This window comes from Ctenocephalides felis, unplaced genomic scaffold (genome assembly GCF_003426905.1).
Source record: "Ctenocephalides felis isolate EL2017-DRISC unplaced genomic scaffold, ASM342690v1 CF-g0.4_SCAFFOLD_01886, whole genome shotgun sequence".
In the NCBI taxonomy this organism is placed as follows: Eukaryota; Metazoa; Arthropoda; class Insecta; order Siphonaptera; family Pulicidae; genus Ctenocephalides; species Ctenocephalides felis.
Genome location: NW_020538040.1, coordinates 187,719,314 through 187,744,321, shown reverse-complemented (window position 1 = coordinate 187,744,321; position 25,008 = coordinate 187,719,314). Strand labels below are relative to the sequence as shown.

Below are 25,008 nucleotides of genomic sequence, written 5' to 3'. Positions count from 1 at the left end.
GATTGTACTGTGATCTGACTGCTGTTGAGAATAAAATATGTATATAAAATGCTATCTGATCTGATTGCTATTGAAAATAAAAATGTGTGTGTGTGTGCGGATGCAAATTTTCATTGACGATTTGAATAACTCAAAAAAAAACATTAGATTCCTATTGATAAGGACACATGTTGATTAGTTTTTAGCAAAAGCAGGTTCAGCCGTTTCGGAGATTCAGTTCAGTTTTTGAAAAAACAAAGCGTCCAATTTGAATGATTCAAAAAACATTTTTTTGTGACAAAATGAAGAACTGATTTAATTGTTGGAAAGGCAGGTCTAATGGTTTTGCAAATCCAATAAAAATGCCATTTGACATATTTTTTAAATGATCATTAGACATATTTTTTTTTTGTTACAATTTATTTTTGTTAATCAAGACTTTGATGTCTTATTTACAACATTGATATGAGCAACAAAAATACAAAAATACAAAAAAATGCAATAAATTGAATATAAAATGAAAAAAGTTAAAATAAAAAAATAAATAAAATAAAATAAAAATAAAATAAAAACAGTAATACAAAAATAATAACATAAATGAACGATGACGTGATGATGAATGCCGCGTACTACGCCAGGACGCGTGCAGACATTGGGCTAAGTGTTTGGTAGTTCTGAAGGGCATTTCTTGCCCAATCTTCTTAACGGTCTGTGAATCGCTTGAATAGTAGGATTTGTATGCTGGATTAAATTATTGTTGAAAGATGAACTTCTAATCTTGATCATTTCGTTGACTGTTAAGATTTTTAAATCCTTATGTAGGCAAAAGTTCGAAATATACCAGGGCGCATTAGTAAGGATACGCAGAATTTTGTTCTGGTCATCAGGCATATGCACATCAAATTTTTGGATATTTTATAGGATTCTTAATAATAAGTAAAAATTTTGTTTACATTTCTATGGATTCCGTACAAATGTTTATCCGTTAGACTTTGACACAGTCTCTGAAACAGTTACTCAGCGCAATTGCTTTGAAAATAAGTTTAAAGCTTTCAAAAATAACAAAATATAAAAAATTCAAATTTTTCAAAAAATTTAAAAATCTCATCAAGTTTACACCTTTTTTAATAATTTTAAGTTTTCGGTATGGGAAGTTACAGAAATTTGCTTCAAGGCACGATGCCATGCACCACTAATTGCGCATACAAATTGAAGGAAAACAGGATGATCGCACAACAATACCGTGTCTTTGGATAGGAGTATAATCGATTCGGTGCGCCTAGTAATAACAAACAGGGCAGAGCAATCACATATCATTAAGGTGAACCATTGTTTGTGCGGCGCTGTGGCCGTAGTTTCGGTCCGCGATCCTTTCGGCCTCGGAACGACCGCTGCGCTCTGCACATACGAGCCAGTCCTACGTATACAGATTAGCATAGCTCGGAGCCTACGATGCGCACACTGAGAATCAACGTCTATATACTTGGCACCGCGATGGTGGAAATTGGCAAAACTGATATGACCTGATTTATTTGACGATTTTTTTGCTGTCGATTGGTGCAAACTAAAATTTTTTTGCTTTTTCCGTTCTCGCGATAAATGGGTGGGGCCAAATTCGGTGCTAACTATATATATAGTCAGCACCGACCCCTTTAAAAATGTAAAAAAAATAAAATTTCTTGTCACTATCGTTATCAGTGATTTTTTTGCTGTCGAATGGTGTAATTAATTTTTGGAAAAGTTTTTCCCATCTCAGATTTTCACGCATAGAAAAATTCCCAAATTTGCCAATTTAAAAAAATTGTCAATTTTGAAAATGACCAATTTTTTTGCTCGTTTACTTAAATATGAAACAAAAAAAAAATTTCAAAAAATATATTTTTTCACCCCTTTTCAGATAGGTTGCCAATTTTCTTGGGTGTCCACAGATCACTTTTTTAAAAGTTTAAAAATTGTTTTAGAATCTGTGATTTTTTTGCTCTGCGATACAAAAAAGAAAAATTCAAAAAAATAAATTTTAATTTTGATTTTTTTTGTAGTATAGAAACGAATAGTTTGCGTCCATGATAGGTACTACGATGCTCAAGTTATTTACTTACCCCCAAAACAGACTTAATGAATCAATTAGTCAACAATATTTCAGTAATTTCAGTAAATAAATAATGCCTCTTTAGCCACCCGCCGCCGAGAGACTCCACGCTATTGAGCGAGTGAGACGGCTATATATATGCAATTCCTATTACAATTTAACAAATTCATATAAAAATGGAATAAGACTATTAATTCCCATCGAACACATATTTTTATAAAGGTATTGGTGATGATTTTGTTATGATTAGACAAAAAATAATCATATTTAAATGGGATTGCAATCCGCTTCCATACTACGAAAAAAATCAAAATTAAAATTTATTTTTTTGAATTTTTCTTTTTTGTATCGCAGAGCAAAAAAATCACAGATTTCGAAAAAATTTTTAAACTTTTGAAAAAGTGACCTGTGGACACCCAAAAAAATTGGCAACCTTTCTGAAAAGGGGTGAAGAAATGATTTTTTTGAAAAATATTCTTTTGTTTTATATTTATGTAAGCGAGCAAAAAAATTGGGCGTTTTCAAAATTGACAATTTTTTTAAATTGGCAAATTTGGGAATTTTCCTATGCGTGAAAATCTATGATGGGCAAAACTTTTCCAAAAATTAATTGCACCATTCGACAGCAAAAAAATCACTGATAACGATAATAAAAAGAAATTTTAATTTTTTTGCATTTTTAAAGGGGTCGGTGCTGACTATATATATAGCTAGCACCAAATTTGGCCCCACCCATTTATCTCGAGAACGGAAAAAGCAAAAAAATTTTAGTTTGCACCAATCGACAGCAAAAAATCGTCAAAAAATCAGGTCATTTTAGTTTTGCCAATTTCCACCATCGCGGTGCCAAGTATATAGACGTCTGAGAATCCCGAAACCGAAATGTACAAATCAATTTGTAGTTTGTTTTTCCCGTATCTATAGCTAACACGCATACGCTTCGGATATCAAATATCGTTGTATCCCGTGCGTTTGCCGTTGTTCGCGGAATAATAAGCTTGTATCTGATCCTTTATACAAACATATGTATGTATGCAAATGAAGGACTTCGTTCTACGACTCGAGATCGCGTTCAGCCCAAAACCGAATCCCAAACGACGTTATATAAAAATGTTTAATTCAGCATTTTATTGCTGACCGACACCGACTATTCTAATCATTTATTTATGCTTCGCACTATTTACATCTCAATGCGGGAATATTAACAATAATCTAGCCCTTGTGAAAGGGATAATCTAGTTACAAACATCGAAGCGCACGTATTCTAGACAATATGCACATCGACAATAGACAGAACGTCATCAGTTATCACAATGTATATGAATTATATATTGGTACATTTTGATGCAGTGACTCTTGAATCGCTCAACTACGACAAGTGGGATATACCATAGAGCTCACTATCATTTGTAAATTCAGTAATAAAATTACTGAAGCTGAAACTTGCATCATTCTGGCTTAATTGGATGAAATTTGGAAGCTCGTTTGTGGGCAAAATTTCTGTGAATTAATTGAGTATTGATTGCTATGGTTTATGGGCTGCAGTATTCATTCCTGGAGCCAAACCCAGAAGATCCCTTAACCCTAAAAGCAGCAGGATATCTAGAGATCATGCTTTTTGAGCGATGTTTCAAATGATAATGAATCCCTCTCTCGAATGCAATAAGAAGACCCAATTGCATCATGCGCCACAAGATGTCTTTATCGTTCTGCAAGTGATTTTTTTCATTTACCTTATATTGTGGAAAATAAACTCATTTTGTTATAATCTAAAAATGGCTTGGTAACAAAATGTAAACGCTTCGTGCTTGAATAAATGCCTCATCAAACTTTTACTCAGGAATATATTATAATCTAAACCTAAAGTAATAAACTCGTTAAATTACTATAAAGAAAAAATCAAAAATTGGCAAAATGACGGCGTTTTTTTTTAAAAAAGTCGAATTTCAACCAAAATTTTGGTCGTTTTTGAACAGCCAAAATTCGTTTTTTTTAATTGTAATAAGAAATTAACTGGGAATTTTACTGAGCATAGTTTGATACTCATTATGTGTTGGGGTGTAGTTAATTTGATTTAGACCATATAAATGCTCAAAGTCATATTGGACCTTTTGCACCCGCCCTACCCCATTTCTGAATAAAATATTTTAATTGCTAGAAAAATAAAATGATATAACTATTTTTTCTCCATAAGAATTAAATAATCACAATAATGAATACATGTTTTCATAACGTGAATGCTAATAGCGATTCTAAATGTAGAACACTTTTCACGTTGACATCCTGTTGTCATATTCAGGACGTGTGCAGATGTGATATAATGGTGACTCAGTGCTGTATGATTTTAATGAGCTTTGCTTTGTCTAGAGTTGACTAAAATGGATTGTAAAACATATTATGTTCCATAACAGAAACAAACTCTTATTACCTCTTCATGTGCAAAGCATTTATAATATGATCCAATGTAATAGATAAATGTAACTTCAAGCTTTACGAGCTCGCAAATATCACTTTCCTAGAATATTCAAAAATTTGTATTTATGTATCACTTAATTTTAAAACATGTATCAATCTACAGAATCTTTTACATATTTTTTTTATTTTATGCAGATCATCAAATCAGAATTTGGCGGCGGTTCTAAATTATCCTACGCTGGAAAAGAGATTGTTCTGGTGGAGCAGCATACAAAATGCAAATGCGATTGCATTGTAAAACCTGAGGTTAGTACATGTTTAATAACATAATAACATTATATAATAGTTTAAATATAATATAGTTTTTAGTTTAGAGTTTAGAATATTTTCTGGTAAATTTTACAAGTTTTTGTTATATTATATCGTTAACAAGTATAATCACAGTAGAAGAAAAGTGCTGTCTTCTTGAGACAGGTGACCAGGAAAATGATTTTTGTTTTTGAAAAAATATTATATAAAACTTGGACATGGTCTAGTTTGGTGTTATAGAGTTGTAGAAATTTGAATAAAAAACTATTTGCACTCATTAACGACTTTAATTTTATTGAACATATAAGCACAACTTATTTAATTTAAATTTATTGTAACGACTGGATTTTTGCAAAGTTGTATTATTTTACAATACACATATAAAATATTTTAGGCTTGTCTAATAAATAATATATATTTCTAAAAAGGTCACCTGATCCATCACATCTCATATTACCGTGACAGCTCTATTTTTGTCTATTACAAATATAAAACTGTATAAATAACATTCACACTCGATTTTTACAAAAATATCATTTTATTTTTGAAATTGTGTACGTACATTTTTTACATATGTAAGAGTTCAATCGTAAGAGTTCAATTGTTTTAGGTTTTCGCTTAAAGTGGTTAACTATTTAAATTTCCCGGGAAATGGTGAACTATTTAAATGTTGAAATTTTTAATTTTGCTGCAAAATGCTGATTTTTTATATTAGTTTTATAATATATCACTATTATATATATATATATATATATATATATATATATTTGTTAATTTCTGGATTTAAACCATACATAATATATTATTTTTAATTGCCCGTAGAGCAAGTTTAAGTAATTGCAAAACAAATCAAAATTTAAAATTTTCATATATTTTTAACTTCCCGTAGGGCCAGTTATAGTAATCGCAAAAAAATCAAAAATATTTTTTTTTATATATCTTTACGTTTCAAAACCTTCTGAACATTTTGGCATACTTTAGAAAAAATGGGTGCACGAGTGTGTGTGTATGTGTGTATGTGTATGTGTGTGTGCGTGTGCGTGTGGGAATACCAATTTTTGTCGATGATTTCGGGAATACGGATCAAACAGTTTGAATAATTCAAAAAACACTCGAATCCAATTGATAAGGAGACGTGCTGATTTGTTTTTGGCAAAGGCAGGTTTAGCTGTTTCGCTTACGCGATATTTCTTCTCAACAACCACGCAGCACGATTGCTTCGGAAAAATAATTATTGAAAAAATTTACAGAAAAATACAAAGTATAAAAAAATTCAAAACATAAAAAAAAATTAAGTTCAAAAAATGTAATTTTTTTCAGTTTTCGAAAAAAATTTAAAGTTTTTTAAAAATTTTAATTTTCGGTAAGAAATGTTCTAGCAATTTGCCTTATTGCACGATGCCATGCACCACTAGTTCATTCGTGAATTAGGTCATACGATATATTACATAAAGTTTATTTATTAAATTTTTACCTACGATTTCAACGATTGCCAAACTATATTATTATTAAGAAGTATCGAAAAATAACCTAGAGTTAACAAGACTATAATACAAAATTATTTCTATTATAGCACTGTAATCAATTCCAAGAGTACAAGAAAAGTGAATGCCGTTGCGCCTGCACGAACAACGACGACGAACAAAAATGCCTGCAGGAGGGCGTCCTGAAATTATGGGACCCGCACTCCTGCGTCTGCAGGTGCCGAGAGACCCAGGACTGCACGACAGGATTCTACTTCGACCAATCCACGTGCCAATGCTCCCAGGTAAAAATAATTGATATATAATTTATAAATTAAGCGTAATGTGTGATAATTAATGTATCAAAATAAGTCACTATTTGTAATTTATTGCTAAATCTACTTGACGATATTTATATGTTTCATTGTAAATAACAATATAACTCTGCAAACATCTCATTTTATTATTTAACACTTTAATCGCCACAAGAATATCAGATTTTTTTTGCTTGGGTCATAGTAACTTTATTTGGCAATTTATTTAAAAATGTATCAAAAAAACTTATGGGCCGATTCTGCCGCATAACAGACCAATGTTATAGCAAGGCCATATTACTTTTCAACTTGCATACATTTTGATACTGAATTATACTAAATACTGTCAAAATGTCATTAATTTGCTGTGCATTCAGGCCTTTTACACATCAACTGCAACGTCACTTGTGTGTTATGAAGCTGGGTCAGAAAGACCATGTTATCTAAGAAGTTTTTTTGACATTTGTGCGGTTTTCTATATGACAACCCAAGTAAAACGCCTGGCTGCAGAGCAACCAGATGGCTTCTGACAATATTTAGAACAATTTAGGGACCGATTCTACCGCATAACAGACCAATGTTATAGCAAGGCCATGTTACGTTTCAACTTGCATACATTATGCCACTGAATTATACTAAATACTGTCAAAATATCATGTATTTGCTGTGCATTCAGGCGTTTTACACATAAACTGCAACGTCACTTGTATGTTATGAAGCTGGGTCAGAAAGTCCCTGTTATCAAAGATAGTTTTTTTGACATTTGTGCGGTTTCTAGGTTAGGTTTTCTATCTGGAAACTTGAGAAAAACGCTAGACTGCATAGCAACCACATGGCTTTTGAAAATATTTACTACAATTTAGTATGGAAAGTTCTCAATAACATAGCCTTTCCATAACATTGATCTGTTGTACGGCCAAATCGGTCCAAAAATGCTACTAAATAGTATCAAAATGTTATATATTTGCTGTGCGTTCAGGCGTTTTATACATAAACTGCAACGTCACTTGTATGTTATAAAGCTGGGTCAAAAAGACCATGTTATCTAAGATCGTTTTTTTTTTGACATTTGTGCGGTTTCTAGGTTAGGTTTTCTATCTGACAACCTGAGAAAAATACCTAACTGCAACCACATGGCTTATGACAATATTTACTACAATTTAGTATGAAAAGTTTTTCATAACATAGATTTTCCATAACATTGATCTGTTGAACGGCCAAATCGGTTCAAAAATGCTACTAAATAGCGTCAAAATGTTGTGTATTTGAATAATTTAGTATGAAAAATTCTACATAACATAGCTTTGTCATAACATTGGTCTATTTTACGGCAGAATCGGTTCCTTAATGTATCAAAAAAAACCTGCTAAAACTCTTGGAAAAACACTATTTTATATTTTTAATAAAATATTTATTCTCAACATGCCAAGAAATTTTTATGTCAATTTGTCAGACTATCAGACACTTTTAACTAACATGGCGATTAATGTGTTAAAACAACAAACAATAAGCACAACTAAAGTATAGTATTTCCTGCATTATACCATTGTCACGATGTGTGGGATTCGAAATTCATTATTAACCTACGCACAAATTTAAAAAAAAATCATAATTTTTAATCAGCCAATACTAATAAGATTGCCATTTACCGGAGTTCATCATGGTTTATGTTTTTTTTTTGTATAGCGAAGAAAATGAATTTAGGCATCCCAGACTAGGTCTTTTGTCTGGGTATGTCGGGCTCAATACCGCTTTCACAATAATACCGACTAAAACCCACGGAAACCATATATGTATGGTTATTTAATGTGCTTTATTAAATTTATTAAGTTTGTCAAAAACTCAAATACAAGTAATCAACTTTTTAAACACTAATGCTTTATCAAATGAATCTGAAAGCAATAACCGCAATTGACTACCAATTACATGATACACAATTTGCTTCTTATGTATTATCAAATTAACTATTATGTATATTAACTATTTCAAAAATAAAGTTTGCGCTTTTACTAAAAACCAATCAATGCGATTTTCAATAGCAAATATATAACATGTAATTAAATTAATTATATTGAATAAACACGCTCTTTGTGCCCTAAAAGCACTACCCATTTTGCAACGCTACCACTTTTCGTAGACCTCTAATATTTTAGGAGTTCGTTTAGATCATGAACTGAATTACTCCAATCCAATAAATCAAACTAAAAAAAATCATATATGAAAGAAATATATTACGAAGAAACGGTTTGACAGATCTTTGCAAAAAAACTAATTAGCACAGTTTCCAAGTCTTTGAATTTTCAAAATCGGTTCCGGATTTTCTGCAAAAACGTGGATGATAAATTTCACAGTTTTCTTCCAATTCTAAAAATTGGCTTGGCCGATCATTTGGCACCTATGAGAGTCCACTTCATCAAATGGCACTTAAATTTTTGAAATCGGTTCAGCCGTTTCTGATAATGAGAACAAACGCGCCGACAAAAAATCGAAAACCTTTTTTTTTTCAAATTTTGCATCAAACGTTTAAGAACGACTTGAAACGTCGAGTGAACATAAAATTTGGAAATCGAATTTTCTAGTGAAAACGTAACCGTGGCCTTCGGGAAGTTAAAAAAAAATATTATTCGCTATGTCTAATATAGTGTTTTTTTTTTAAATTTGCAATATTAACGCTTATCATGTAAGTTGAAGGGTTACTAATATTATTTTTTAACATTTCATCAAGTAAAAAATTTAGTTGATTAATTAATGTATTATTGGCGTATGTTTTATGCAAGTGATGAATAAAGTTATTTATTTTCTTTGCGAAGTAAACTCATTACTATTTGGAACATATATTTATAACAGCCATGTATCTATTGAAATAATTGCTATATTTTTACAGTAAGTTTTTTTTCCAAAGAAAATAAATTTTTATTCAAATATCTCATATTTTTTGGTGACTTTTGTGCCTATTTTGTCTCTCCATAACAGATCGCTTGAGATATCATGGGATGCAAGAGAATTTTAGTGAATGAAACAACAACTTCAACCAACATTGGCACGTATTTTGTTAAAATTACCAATTTTGTGTAAATATTATATATTACTCCATTAGTCATCAGTAAAACACAGTTATATTAAACGTGTTGTGATAAATAAACTTATTGTTAGTATATGTTAAATGTAAACTAATGATGTAAAAGCATTCTTTTTATTAAATTAATAATCATTTATAATATGACTGTCTTGTTCATTGATTTAATCATCGAAATTTTCCGTTTCAATAATTCTTTGGTCTCTCTAGAAATCATTTCATACAAATCTATATAATAATATATATAAAAGTGTTAAGATATTATATAAAATTTTTGTGTTCTGCGTTCCAAATATCAATAATAAAACTATTTTATGGTGTCATGTACTAATTAGAATGCTGATGCATCAATTGGATTTTGCAATAAAAATTACTCATGTGATATCAAATATGATAGTCTAAATAAAAATGCAATTTTTATAATTTGCAAGTTTTTATAAATGAAATGTCGAATAAAATGTAAATTATTCATTGGGTTTTTCTCATTTTATAGTTATTGATGTTCATTATTTTTGCCTTTATTGAATTACTAGAACATAAAATTATGGTTTATTTAGTTAAAAAAATAATTTGATTATTATAAAAAAAATTTAGTTGAAAAATACGTTATTGATTTAAACAAGAGTATCGATTCACATGAAGCCAATTAACATGCCAACAAATTTAGATTAGATTTTATTTAAATTTTTCTTAAAATATATATGAAACAAACAAATTTAAAGATTTAAATTTTTCTTATGATTAGAATTTTAGTAAAACAAATAAATTTAAAGTTCAAACAAACACATATATAACATTTTTATATAAAGTCAGAAATGTGATAAAGCGAGTCTAATAAAATATCAGAAAAAAAATCTAAATTCAAGTAGACATAATTCAAATTTTCACATATGAAAATATGATATATACCTATTATTTGTTCTGAAAATAATATTTATTTAATTTAAGTCGTAGTAATTTTGTAGTTTTGAAGTAGAAAAATACTTTCCTATAGGTTCAAGCTCATAATTTTTTTATAATTTGCATTTTATTTCATTAAATATTTTTGTGCATTTAATATAATTTATAATGCAGTCAATTGTTGCATTTCTGTTTTTTTTATATTATTAATCAAATAAATTTCAAATAGATTTTATTAAAGATACATCGTAAATCCAGTATATAATACGAAAATATGGTTTGTTTCTTAAATTTAGTATTGATATGATATTTATTAGATTTGAGACAGATTTTTTCAATAGAACTACAACGTAAATCGTAACCAAAGTTAGAAATAAAATTGACTTTTTTAATATTAATTTGTAAAATATTTTAACAACTGGTTCATCAAATATTGAATAAAATTAATTATAAACACATTTCATTTGTGAAAATTAGGTACTTTCTATGTTTTCGTATAAAATATTTCGTTCAGTCAAAAAAAAAACAAAACAATTTTATTAAGAGTCTAAAAAACAAGTCAGAATTGTTAGAATAAATTTCACAAAATGAGGTAACGTAATTAATGCTCAATACATTATACAAGCGTTAAAATGTTTATTTTTTGAATATTTATTTTGCGGTAATTTATAGAGCCAATTCTCGGATAAAATAGTACCAATACTCGGATATATTTGTATGAGTTGGTAGTAAAAAACTGCCAAAAAGCTATGTATTTCTTGTGCGATCAGGCGCTTTGCAAACAAGACACACCAATGTCAAATAGCAATTTCATCATGAGTGCAACTTTTTGATATCTCTTTGATATACATATGTGAAGTTAGGTTTTATGTGCGAAACTTCCCAATAGCAGAGCAAATATATATCTTTTTGACAATTTGTTACTACCAACCCATACAAATATAGACCCGTAACATAGCATTACCATAACATAACTACTTTATCCAAAAACTGGCCTTTATATTGATCTATTAATATCGTCTGGCATCGTGTGAATCGTATTCAAATCTCCATAAATTCTATTCCTATTAAATGAGATAACTTTAAACCATCAAATTACTAAATACAAACAAAAAGTAAAGTTAATTTGACGATATGCCTTCATATCTACTATCCCATCTGATCAGATTCCATCGCGCAATCTTGGGCCAGGAGACAGAACGCGTTTCAAAGTAAAACCGATTTTGGAGCCAGTTCAACCAAATGATGGAGATGTCTACGAGGTGTAGAAAATAATAAAAAGTCTTCACAGAAAATATTTTTGGAACTATTATCGACTGAACATTTATTTACTGTTAAATTAACCTTAAGACATATATTTTTGTAGAGTTTGAAGTGTACATAGTTGTGGAAGCAGAATCCACGAGGGGTCAATTATCGGAAGGAATAGAAATCTTATATTATGCTAACATTATGTGAATTGGAAGTAAAAAGTGTCAAAAAGCTATGTATTTGCTGTGCGAACAGGCGTTTTACTCATACAACCTAACCAACGTCAAATAACAATGTTATTAAAAGTCCATCTTCTTGACGTCTCATTGATAACACATACGTGAAGTTAGGTTTTATGTCTAAAACACCTGATCGTACAGCAAAAACATAGCTTTTTGACAGTTTTTACTACCAATTCATACATAGTTAGAATACAGCACATATCGTAGCCTTAACATTTCTATTTTATTGGACAATAGTCCCCTAAATACAAATCCTGTAAATTAAAAGTTTTATTTAATATTTGATTAGGAAATATTGTATATTGTGCCATCACGTTCTTGATCTATTTATTATTAAATTATCTGTAATAACACAAATACAGCTAACTTTCCTATAACGCGTACTGTGGTATATGAACATCGCGCTATAAGAAACTCGAATTGAAACTAATCTAATTCGTAGCGCGTTCTATACAAGCCAGCGCGTTATATTAAGCGCGTTATATGGAGCGCGTTCTACTAAAAACTCAGAGTTAGTACAAATTACATCAATATATACCGCGTTATATGGTAACCAAAAATACAAAAAACGATTGTATAAACTGGCATGTTTATATAATTATATTGTAAAAGATAAAATAGTCGATATGAATTATATTAAAACTTTTTACAATATCTCGTTACCAGCACCATTCATTAGTTAAGAAAGAAACTTATGGGATATTGAATAAAATCCTCGTTATAGAAAAGCTACCGCAATTCAGACCAGAGTAATAAAAACCGCGTTAAAGAAGGGTCGATCGTATTTTGATAGAGAAAGTTATGGGTTTTGTGAAGTAAACCTCGTTATAGAAGAGCTGCCACAATTCAGATAAGAGTATTATGAAAACCGCGTTATAGTAGGAATGACTGTATTTTGATAGAGAAACTTATGGGTTGTTTAATGAAAACCTTGAAATAGGAGAGCTGTCGCATGTCAGGTCAGAGTAATATAAAAACCGCGTTATAGGAGCGTTGACTAAATTTTCACAGATTTTTCAATTCAAATTATTCTATGAAGTTCTATGTTCTATGAAGAAGCAATTATATATTTCAAATAATTAATTAAATTGTTACAACGTCGGTGCAATATCTTTAGTATTAATTTATCCATAAAGACATATTTTTGTACACGTGTTGTTTTATGTTATATAAATAAATACTTTTGCAGAAAATTATTGAAAGTTATATATAAAGTAATTTAATTATTTCAATAAGACCCCTGAATGGAATATTGTATATTGTGCCAGCACACAATTCTTGTGCCCTATTGTTTTATCATAATTCTCGATTTAAAATTTATTATTATTAAGATCTATTATATTTAAGTTATATATAGTAAATATTTATAAATCCATAACCAAACAGTATATACTTCACCTGATCAATATATTATTCATTATCATAAATTGAGAACAAGTTAATAGTATTTATAAACAAATGAAAAAAATTTATTTAAACTCGAATTCAAAATTGTACCTATATAACGAGCAATATTAAAAAAAAATTAAATTAACTTTTGTGATATACCCTAAATCATCTGTATTTTTATTTAAAATTGTATTGATCGCACATTTTTGTTTCCAATGTGTGGTTTAATATTAATAAGTCTGTCATTGTAAATAAATTAATTTTAAGAAATATAATTATTGAGTATATATTAAGATTTAAATATTTGTAAGTAGAAGCACGTATATATATATATATATATATATATATATATAATTAAGATTTCATATTATTTGCAAAGAAAATTTCCTCATTTAAAGTTTACTCCTTCCCAGTATTGAACTTTGTAATTAAGTTTAATTTATCTTTGATCTAACTTGAATTTATATGAATATAGTGAAATTCTAGATGAATAAAAATATAATTCGAACATAATACTTGTTTTTATAATTTATTTATTTAATTTAGTTCAATTTCAGATTTTTGACAATTTCGTATGCAATCCAACTAAAATTAAAATGAAATCCTTCTTTAAAAATTCCATAAGTTAAATTGAACATTTTTACAGTTGGTGTATATTCACTACTTTTGAAGAATTCCTAAGAATTGTCCAAGAATTAGCATGGCCAACTATGATAATAAATTTTACTGACTAAAAAATTCAAATTTTTGGAAGAGTGATGGATTTAATTTAATGTTTGTTCGAAAGATGCATTTTTCAGTTTTGCCAGAAAAAAAGTCGGATTATTTTTTAATTTACAATTTAAGCTTAGAATATAAAATGAGATTTATTTAGCTTAAAACGTTTAAAGAAATCTAATTATTATCAAATGTGTTTTTATCAAATATCGATGCAAACTTGTAAAAATGCAAGGAAAATATATTAATATGACATGTATTTATTGAAAACTAGTCACAGAATCGTTACGCGTAAGTAATATTTTAATATAATAATATAATAATATTGAAAAGCACCCAAAGAATTCCATACAATTTATAGATTGTCAGCGTTATAATTAGTATTGCAAGGAGTAATCAATTTTTGAATTAATTACATTGTGTAAAAAATAAAACTAAGAAATATATTATTTAATTTTTAATTTATTGTTTATATAATTGTACATTTACATGAACATTTTTGCAAACGTTTGCACTTTAGCATTCGTTCAAAGACACATACGCAACTGTGCCTACAATATAATATCAAGTATTTTTCTTCAACGGTTTAAGTTCGCACTCAAACCAAACACTTTCGTCAAAATAGTTTCACACATAGTTTTTATTTCAATTCATCAGTCTAAGCATCGCAAGTTTTAACAACTGGCCTCAACATTATACTAGCGCCAACGCAACCCGTCGTATCGGCGATGTAATGTTGGAAGTTACTTTCAAGCGCCCACATGAGTTTTTTAAATCCTGGCAATACTTGGGTAGCCAATCTGCAGTCGCCTCCTGGCAATACTTCGACGAAATTGGATTCCTTGAAACAGGTTTCAGTGTTCCACATGTACACGTCACTTTGGCCCTTGAATCTGAAGAATATGGCAGCTCCGTTGTCTGTACCCAGAAGAACTATTGGTAGGCCATTGGGTTTGGGTCCAACATCGACTACGGCACCGGCACCTTGTCCCTTGCGGAGTAAAGCGGCCTTGATAGAGAACAATCTTGGGCTGTTGAGGTAGGTGAAGTACAAGACAGTTTGGCCACAAGATTTACGGACTAATGCGATGTAAAGAACGTCATTGGGGGCACAGCCGGCGGTGACTGCTTTGGGCAAAACGACACGATGTCCTTGGCCGGCGTACACATCAAACACGACAATGGCTCTAGTTCCGGCATCGCTCACAAACCTGGATAAAGGACAACAATGTGAACAATGTACACATTGAAAAAATCTCTTGTAAACTAAAAATTTATTTAAACTTACACATAAGGTTTGCCTTCTTCATCATAATCTACAAGAATGTATTGCAATCTGCTAGCATCGCTGACTAATCCTTCAAGACTGACAACTTTCACAACCTTTCCAGTCTTCATATTCACAGCCACAACTTTAGGTGGGCAACGGCGTACGGGTTGTTCTAATGTGTTAACAATACCAACATCGAGAACCCACAATATATCCTAAAAACCACAATATTATAATCTCTTGCAAAGAAAATGTAGTTCCATTGTGTATCATTTCTCTTGATAATTACCATGGGATCGAGGAAAATATCAACAACGCTTTGCAAAGCTTCACAGTTGCCTTCTTCTTGCATGGACCAGCATGGGAATGGAGCTAATGAGGCGATGCATTTAGAAGCCTTGGCCAAAGACATCTTTCCGAGAGTGAATGGTACTCCTGGTTTGTATCTGGGCATGGCGACTATAACTTGATCGTTCCACATTTGGGCTCTGGTTATGATGACATTCTTTGGAACGTATCTGCCAGAACTGACGTAAATGTTCTTGGTTGATTGACAAGGCCACTGAAGATCGCTACCGGAGAGACGGTAAGAGAGATCGGCTAAGCTCCGATCGCATGCAGCATGCACGCTCACTAGCACGAAGGCACAGCACAGGAGAAAACGAATCATATCTGGATAATATTATACAGAGAAATAAATCACGATGCTCTTCACGCACTAAATAAAAATATTTTATGGAAAAAATTCAATAAAAAAAATCTACAAAAAATTGAACACTGAAATATTTAATGAGAAGATCCGATATACAATATATAACTATAACTTCCACGAACCTGTTAAGTATTTATTACCCTACTGCAATGAAAGAAATATAACTATGCTCTTGAAAAATTAAAATGACAGCTTATATAGTTAGTCTAAAAATTTATTGTTTTCAAGAAAATCAAATATTTATTTTCCACTCGCCTAAAGTATAATACGGAGAGCCATCGCGAAGGTTATTTCCTATTTATTTTCACTGTATAATTATTTCCGGCATAAGGTGTTGTCAATCTCACATTTCTTCTAGTCACAATAGAAACTTGAGCATGCAGTTATGCAGCTCAATTAAAGAGTTAATATAAAACTACGTCGTTTGCAAAATTATTGAGAGCCGATTTGAAATTTCAATGTCATCGATACAGTTGTGAGTGAAGTAGGTTATTCGTACACATATGTATATTGGAAAATATATATATATATATATATATATATATATATATTGGAAATAGAAATATATATTGGAAATATAGATAAAAAATATGTTTCCATTTGAAAATTAGCTCATCTCGAGCACTGCGGTGTGAAATGACAATGGGAAATTTCTCACACTATTCTTCCCTGAATCGAGTTGGATTTTAACTCAGCTTATTATTATTATTATATGTAGGTATATTGTTTTTTATGTTGGTTTGGTGTTTATTAATTGAAATTTTATAAAACTAGTTTAAAGTGGCATTTTGTCTCAAGAGAAGTTGCATAAGCTTCTCGAAATGTGTAATAATTGACTTAATCTTAATAAATTTAGATCAAGTTTTCAACTGCACGATTAAGTATATCATGTACTTAGTCCCTGATATTAATTAAGGATCTATATTAATGGCAACATTTTTTACATAACTAGAAATGTTTTGTAGATTTATTTTTCCGCTGATTACAAAAAAGTGGCTTTTAAATTTGTTGAAATCAAATTTTGCATCACATTTGACTCATCACAAAAAGCGACTTTTGGCACTTTTTTTTCAATCTTTGATGAATTTTTAAAGTTTAACTACTTACCGTATGGCCATAAAATTTTAGTAAGTTCCTTAGGACTATGATGTCTATCAACATAAAAAATTTCGAAGTTAATTACAAAGAAACGGTTTGGCCGATCTTTGTCCAAATCTAATCAGCACGATTCCCAAATAATATCTTCTGAATAGTTATTGAATTTTTGGCTAAAACGTGGACAAACATTTTTCACGTTTTTCTTAATTACTAAGGAGCGGCTCGACCGATAGTCTTGGCACGGTATGCATAATTTTTACCAAGATTTTTTTTTTAACGTATATATTGTTAAAGTCTTTGAAATTACATAAGAAAAAAAGTGTCAAGTGTTGAAACGTATAAATACAGAATTTCAATTTTAATTTATATATATATATATATATATATATATATATATATATATATATATATATATATAAGGTGACCCAAAACTCAACGTCAAGCTGAAATAGGGTGACTAGGGTTGATTGTCCTGAAAAAAATCTCACGTTGTTTGGAGATTATGAGCTTTTAAGTGCAACCTAGAGCTTTAGTAAAATTGTTATCAATTTTCGGTTATTGTGGCTGATTTTCAATACTTTTGTTCAACTAAACTTTGGAACTATAAGCTTCAATAATACTTCTAGAACCACAGTCAAAAATAATTACACAAATGCCCCAAGTTTCCGAGTATTTAGACTTTTTGTTGAATCATGAATTTATAATTTTTAAAATCGGTCGACTTTGAGAGGTCCTTCTCAAACAAAAAAAATACTAAAGTGTGTTGGCAAGTTTTATTTAAACTAAATCAGGACTGCAAAGTAGTGAAATACTTGATGATCAAAAATTAGTTGAAAACAATACAATTTTCGCCAGTGCGTTTTACTTCCATGAAAAATTTAATTTATCAATATCAAAAATAAAATTTTCAAAATTTTCAAATTTTTATAGCACAATTTTTTTTAATTTTCAAAATTTTCAAAATTAATTAATTCATATTACCCAATTTCAATTTTTTCAATTTTGTTATAACCTTAACCTTTCTTACTGAATTTGAATTCGCCTCGTTAATTATTATTATTCATCCAATATTTTTCATGGAACGGAAAACTACAGAAATTTGCCCCAAGGTACAATGCCATACACCACTAGTTTTTAGCATTTCTTATTTAATAACAAACTTATTAAATATTTTTATTAAATACGGAACCGAAAGCTTATCAAGGCTAAACTAACGATTGACCAGAGGCTGCCGGCAGATTGTTGCGCAATAATTACGTACTTTGGACGGTCTCGTGCGCTTAATAAAGCGTACAAACAGTTTTCTACTTCACTCACCTAAACGGTCCGAGTTTGCTCTCAATCGTTTCACAAAGATAAGACAAGACTTTGGTAAAGTTGGACCACTGAAGAACACGATGCTCTCTTGTTACGGTTCAAGAACCCCACCTCGCATCTGAACACATACACTAACCACTGAGGTAATAAAAGAATATATTAGACAACGTTTTGTCTTCAAAAGGCGTGGGTACGTTTTGTCTTCAAAAGGCGATTATCTAAGACATATCCCAGATGGAAAATATTGAGATGTAAGTGACACAGATTTACACGTGTTCGATTTGGACGAGGGTTAGCCTGAACTAGTCCCGGGTTCGCAGGTTCGATCCCAGCCAAGTTCGACTTCAGTCAAATTTCTACTTGTTACAGATACCAAATATAATCTCAAGTAAAAATTGCCTCGCGTGGGTAAAGCCGTATATAATCATAATATCTCAATAAATATTTCGAATATAGTTAATTGAAGTCACAACTGAATTGGACAACTGGGTTGCCATCTATTCAAAAATCCATATAATACGTAAAACAATTACTACATGTCCTAGTACAGCAGATTATATTTAAAAAAGTATAACAAAAAAACATTTATATGTATTTACGCTTATACATTTTACTTACAGTAATGCGTATACATTTTACTTAATTCATACAGTCACAATTAATTACATGCACAATGTTTGTTATTTTATCAAAAATAGTTTTATTTTTATTGAATTTTATTGAAATTTAATGTTTGTCAAAATCGAATATAGGCAAAATCGCACAGATTGCCAGAATACCATTTCGTCGACAATATTGAATTAAATATTTTATATGGCACTACTAGAGTATTTTTTATAGAATAGTCAGTTTTGTTTTATTTTTATAATATTTATATATTATTTGATCAGCTTATAGAGTCCCAAATCTACAATGTCAATTTTCACAATGAGTTTGTAAATTTTGGAAAAATTTAAAATTGCCAATATTATTGTAATATCAACTTTGTATAATCAGACATTATTTTAATAAAAGGACAAAAAAATAATGTAATATAATTTTTTGTGTTTTTTTTAAACACTATATAGAGAAAATTATAAATAGTAATATAATCATTCCTAGTAATTTTAATAATTCCATCAAATATAATTTTTTGTTTTTTTTTTCAAAGTCCTCTTTACCCAAAATTATAAAGACTAAACAAATCCTGTTTTTTTAAGTTATATACAAAAGTTGAAATTATTAAAACAACAGCAATTATTATATAGAGGGGCTAGGGACTAATTATAACAGGGGTAAGTATTACAAAACATTTTTCAATAGAATTTTAAACGATATTTTTTTATCGTTACAACTTTTCAGGTAGATTTTCCAATTAGCTCTATACACGAGGGGGTTAGCAACGCCTTACTTTTTCTAGCAAATTATAAATTGTAAAATAATAAACAATAGTTAAGGAATTATTTTCTTTTGATTTGCAAGAGGAATACTTATTGATGCAACTATCTAGCTTTATTACGTATAAATATAATCAGCAGATCTCAAGACATATGAATAAAAAAAAGTCCCTGGCTTTCCGGCATATATTTAGAGCTATCACATTTTAATTTGGCAAACACGTTCAAAAGACCAAAAAATCAAAGAAAATAAGCAAAAAAAAAACAATGTACTGCCATTCTCGATATGTATACAGGATAAAAAATTCTACTATTAAATTATTTTATTTTAATAAGTTCGTCGTTGCTCCGCTGCTTCTTGCACCAGAATTTAGAAAACTTAAAAGAAAATGGTCAAATTAACTTGATCCAATGAAACGTATCTAATAGTAATTATCCACTAGGGTAACTACAATTATATCTACAATCTACTACTATCTAGAATTATATGTGAAAAATGTATATCAAAATAATTAATAGAATTTATTTATGTTCTAATGGTTTTTAATAAAAGAGAGAAAAAAAACTAAACTCAATATTTTGATATACCAAACTCAAACTTTAAGCTTTTTTTAAATTTTTTTTATTGGCCTCCGCTTTACAGCATTTTTAGTCACCTACATTATTCATATTATTTTTCATCATATTCTATACAATTTTTACATATATGTTTCTTATATATATATATATATATATATATATATATACTATCTTTTTTTATATCCTAATCTTCCATTCAATTTTCTTCAATTCCATTCAATTTTCATTCTTCTTCTTGTTTCTCAATATGTTCTTCTCATCTTCTAAACTAAACTTCTTTTATCCTTCTTACTTCTAATACATTTTTTTCTTATATTCTACAAATTAACAATTCTTAATCTACCTTAATATTTTATATTTTTAATTTTGGTATTACTGTAGATTCACTTTAAGCTTTATATTACAGACTCTGCAAACCGCATGATTAATGCGTTACATATAACAGAAGTGCTATGTTTACAAACAAAAGTGTAAATATTTGTGCTGTTATACACAAGTTCAAATAAACAACAACAATATATAATACATGTTTATAATAATTTGTATACATTTGGAACATGTCTCAAAACAATCAAAAAGCGCGAAGTATGAAAAGCAGAAGGTAAAAAATTGCGAAGATATGATGGAACAAAACGCTTATTTTTAATAATGCATGGAAATATTATTATAACATATGTTAAATTGTGTGTTGGCATACAAAATAATTATTTATGCTTGTAATACACGATTTTAAAAAATGAAATATACAAAAAATAAATGTTGCTTGGAACGCTCAAAACGCTCCGAACGGCATGTACGTGTGCGCGCCTGTTCCCGAGATAGCCACGTTTGTACGGATTTACTTTTGCAGTAGGCGCTGGAAGGGTAATAATAACCGAAACTCCACGAAGGACATCGTACATTTCCGTGGGGTAGAGAAAGCTCCGTTAGTCTGTTGGAAACTCCGGCAGTCAGTTGTGTGTGTGCGCGACCCGATCGTCAAAATCGCGGCAGTCCGGGTCTCCGGAAAATTCAGTGATTTACGTATTAAATTCGATTCGTGAGTGATGACTTACAATCGGATTCTGATTGTTTGATTGTGAAGTGATCATTGATTGATTGATGTGGAAAACATAATTTTAATCGACACATGTGGTAGCTGTTCAAAGATTTTGTTGTTGATAAAAGATATTGGTGATATCATAGGAAGATAGGACTTTAAAAAGTAAGTCATTAATAATATTTTAAATTAAATATATATATATATATGTATATGTATATATATATATATATATAAAACAATTTATGACAATTACAGAACGTAATAAATAAAATAATTGCCCTAAGTTTTTTGTGCGATTCCGATATCTATTATCTTGATAGTATTTCCTATTTGCTTACAAAGCAATAAAAATGTGTAAATAATTTGCAATTATTTTCATTTATGTTAGAATCCTGGTAAAAATTTACCTGCTTTAGAGACCCGCTCCGATGTTATATGTTTTACATACATTAAAGAACTCTATTTGCCTTGTAAGAAACTATTTCATGAATCAGGACTCCGACTAGTTAACAATTTTTAGCACAACGACTAACGCTAATTTTACTAAACTTAAACATCTTTTAATATCGAACATACTAAAAATTTTGTCTATCAAATTGATTGTTTAGATTGCAAATTAATTTACATTGGTGAAACTAGCCCAAACTTTATAAAACGACTTCAGAAACACAAAAACAATTGAAACAATCTTAGAGACCCATTCCTGTGTCATTTGTTTGCCATACATTAAAATAATGCATTTTTCTTGCAAAAAACTATTTTATAAATAAGGACTTCAACTAATTAACAACAAAATAAAAACCCTTTTTCATATCGAACGTCTTACAATCAGGTCTATCAATTAATTTCCAAGGTTGCAATTCAATCAATTTATATTAGTGAAACTAGTCTAAGTTTAATAAAACGACTTTATGAAAATAAATAATTAAAAAAATCCCAAACAATTTAAAACTATGCAAACAGAACACATCAATTTATTAAAACAATACATATATTGATTTAACCCGAATATACAACATTTTAGGAAAATTTATACAAAAGATGGGTTGTTGATGGATATTTTCAATGATTTATAACGAGAATATAGTAAATAAAGAAATTATCTCAGTGTGTTGTGCAAAACCAATATCTATTATCTGGATAGTAATTGCAAATTTCTTACAAAACAATAAAAATCATATTGATTGTTTACGTTGCAAATCAATTTACATCGGTGAAACTAGCCCAAACTTTATGAAACAACTTCAAAACACAAAAAATAATTAAAACAATCATAGAGACTCATTCCTGTGTCATTTGTTTGCCATACAATAAAACAATAGATTTTCTTGTAGAAAACTATTTTATAAATCAGGACTGCGACTAGTTAACAACAAACTAAAAACTTATTTTTAATATCGAACGTCTTAAAAATCAGGTCTAACAAATTCATTGTTAAGATTGCTAATCAATTTATATTGGTGAAACTAGCCTGAATTTATTAAAACCACTTCATGAAAATAAATAATTTAAACAATTCCAAACCATTTAAAACCATGCTAACGGAACACATCAACCCAATGAAAGATCACATAGATTTTTTTAACCCAAACCTTACTACATTTTGCAGAAAATTTATTCAAAAGACGTGTTGATGAAAATATTTACAATGATTATATATAACAAAACTGTAATAAATAAAATGAATGACCTCAGGTTTTGTGCAAATCTGATATCTATTATCTTGATAGTATTTTCTATTTGCTTACAAAGCAATAAAAAGTGTGCAGATAATTCACAATTAGTTTCATACATGTAAGAATCCTAGTAAAATTTTACTTGTCTTAGAGACCCGCTCCCATACCATTTACTTGCCATACATTAAAGCATTGTATTTTTCTTGTAAAAAACTATTTTACAAATAAGGACTACGACTAGTTAACAATTTTAGCACAACGACTAATACTATTTTCACTAAACCATTTTTTTTTTTTATATCGAACGTCTTCCATCAAATTGATTGTTTATATTGCAAATCAATTTACATCAGTGGAACTAGCCAAAACTTGATAAAACGTCTTCAGCAACACAAAAACATCCTAAGCAATTTGAAACTATGCTAGCAGAACACATTAACGTGATAAAACATATATAATTTTTTAAAACGACAATACTACATTTTATTTATTTATTTATTTATTTTGAAGAGAATTCATCCAAATTTATAGCGAGAATGTTATAATTAAAAAAAATACCTCAGTTTGTTGTGCAAATCGAATATCTGTTATCTGGATGTGCGAATTATTCAAAATTAGTTTTACACAATTTAAAATCTTGGTAAAATATTTTTTAAAAATCCTCTCTATATTATGTCTTCAGTTAGTTCACAAATAGCACATATAATACACAATTACCCCCATTATGAAAATTCTCATATTAGTAAAAAAACACTGTTATAAATACAGATTTAATGTTTAATTTAATTATATTGTTTAGTGCATTATTATAAACTATTGTGATTTTTCAAACTCGATTGTAAAAAAAATGATATGTATTGATTTTATAGTTAAAAAATCTTACGACGAACAATTTTTCAAATGAAATATCATTAGTTTAATTTTCGGCAAAAACTAAAGAGAACATGATCAAAAATTTGATTCTATGTATATCATCTGTTATTTCCTGATTTTGCGAAATTGAAAATCAAAAATTACACAAAAACATAACATTAAAAAAGGTTTTCTAAATAGAGTCTAACAAATATATTTTCCAATAAAACTAATATTTGAATATCAAAACAACTACTACATAAATAATATATTTTATATATAATACACAAGTTAAATAATTTTTATCTTCGGGTATTCTGTTCAATGATTGTTTATTTTACTTTAAATAATTTTTGTGTTTATTTTAATAATACTTATGAATATTATTCAAATTATATGATTTGCTACTATTTTTTATTTAATGTATTTTATTTGCATATTACGACAATTTTTAAAAGAATTTCTCTATCAGGCCGTAGGATCAGATAGGATATATTTGGGTGTACGCATATTATATAAAGGTATAATAAAAATATTCAAAGGCCATATATCAAATAAAAATCGAAGACCTTTATTTAAGCTTCACATTACGGTATTGATTTATGATTATATATATATATATATATATATATATATATATATAAATATATATAAATATATATAAATATATAACATTAACCAAAAAAAAAAACAATTTCTTAAAAATATTTATTTACAATGCATACGCTTCGGTAATAATCCTCGCCTTTATTCAGTGGAAACTAAAAACAAATTTAAGAACTAAAATAATTGAGATTGAAAAATAATAAAAAGTAAAGTACTTACATTTGATAATCTTAGTGTTAAAAACAGAAAATACGATAATTTATGGTATGAGGATTTATTAGTGCATTACTCTATGTAATTTAAATATCAAACTTGTAATCATAACAAAATTTTACT

General features: G+C 29.1%; 2 protein-coding genes across 2 annotated transcripts in view; one reads left to right on the top strand and one right to left on the bottom strand.

Moving 5' to 3' along the window:
- LOC113376423 (vascular endothelial growth factor C) overlaps window positions 1-11,813 on the top strand; it is a 97,012-nt gene extending 85,199 nt beyond the window's left edge. The window contains exons 5-7 of the mRNA XM_026616323.1: window positions 4,679-4,789; window positions 6,366-6,560; window positions 11,712-11,813. Coding sequence (XP_026472108.1) covers window positions 4,679-4,789; window positions 6,366-6,560; window positions 11,712-11,813 — 408 coding nt within the window. The remainder of the gene's footprint in view (window positions 1-4,678; window positions 4,790-6,365; window positions 6,561-11,711) is intronic.
- A 2,989-nt stretch (window positions 11,814-14,802) lies between these two features.
- LOC113376422 (major royal jelly protein 2-like) lies at window positions 14,803-16,203 on the bottom strand. The gene is made up of 3 exons (XM_026616322.1): window positions 15,704-16,203; window positions 15,433-15,629; window positions 14,803-15,355 (listed from the first exon to the last, which is right to left on the bottom strand). The coding sequence occupies exons 1-3, from the start codon at window positions 16,082-16,084 to the stop codon at window positions 14,803-14,805; spliced, it is 1,131 nt and encodes a 376-aa protein (XP_026472107.1). The 5' UTR covers window positions 16,085-16,203.
- Between the last annotated feature and the right edge of the window lie 8,805 nt (window positions 16,204-25,008).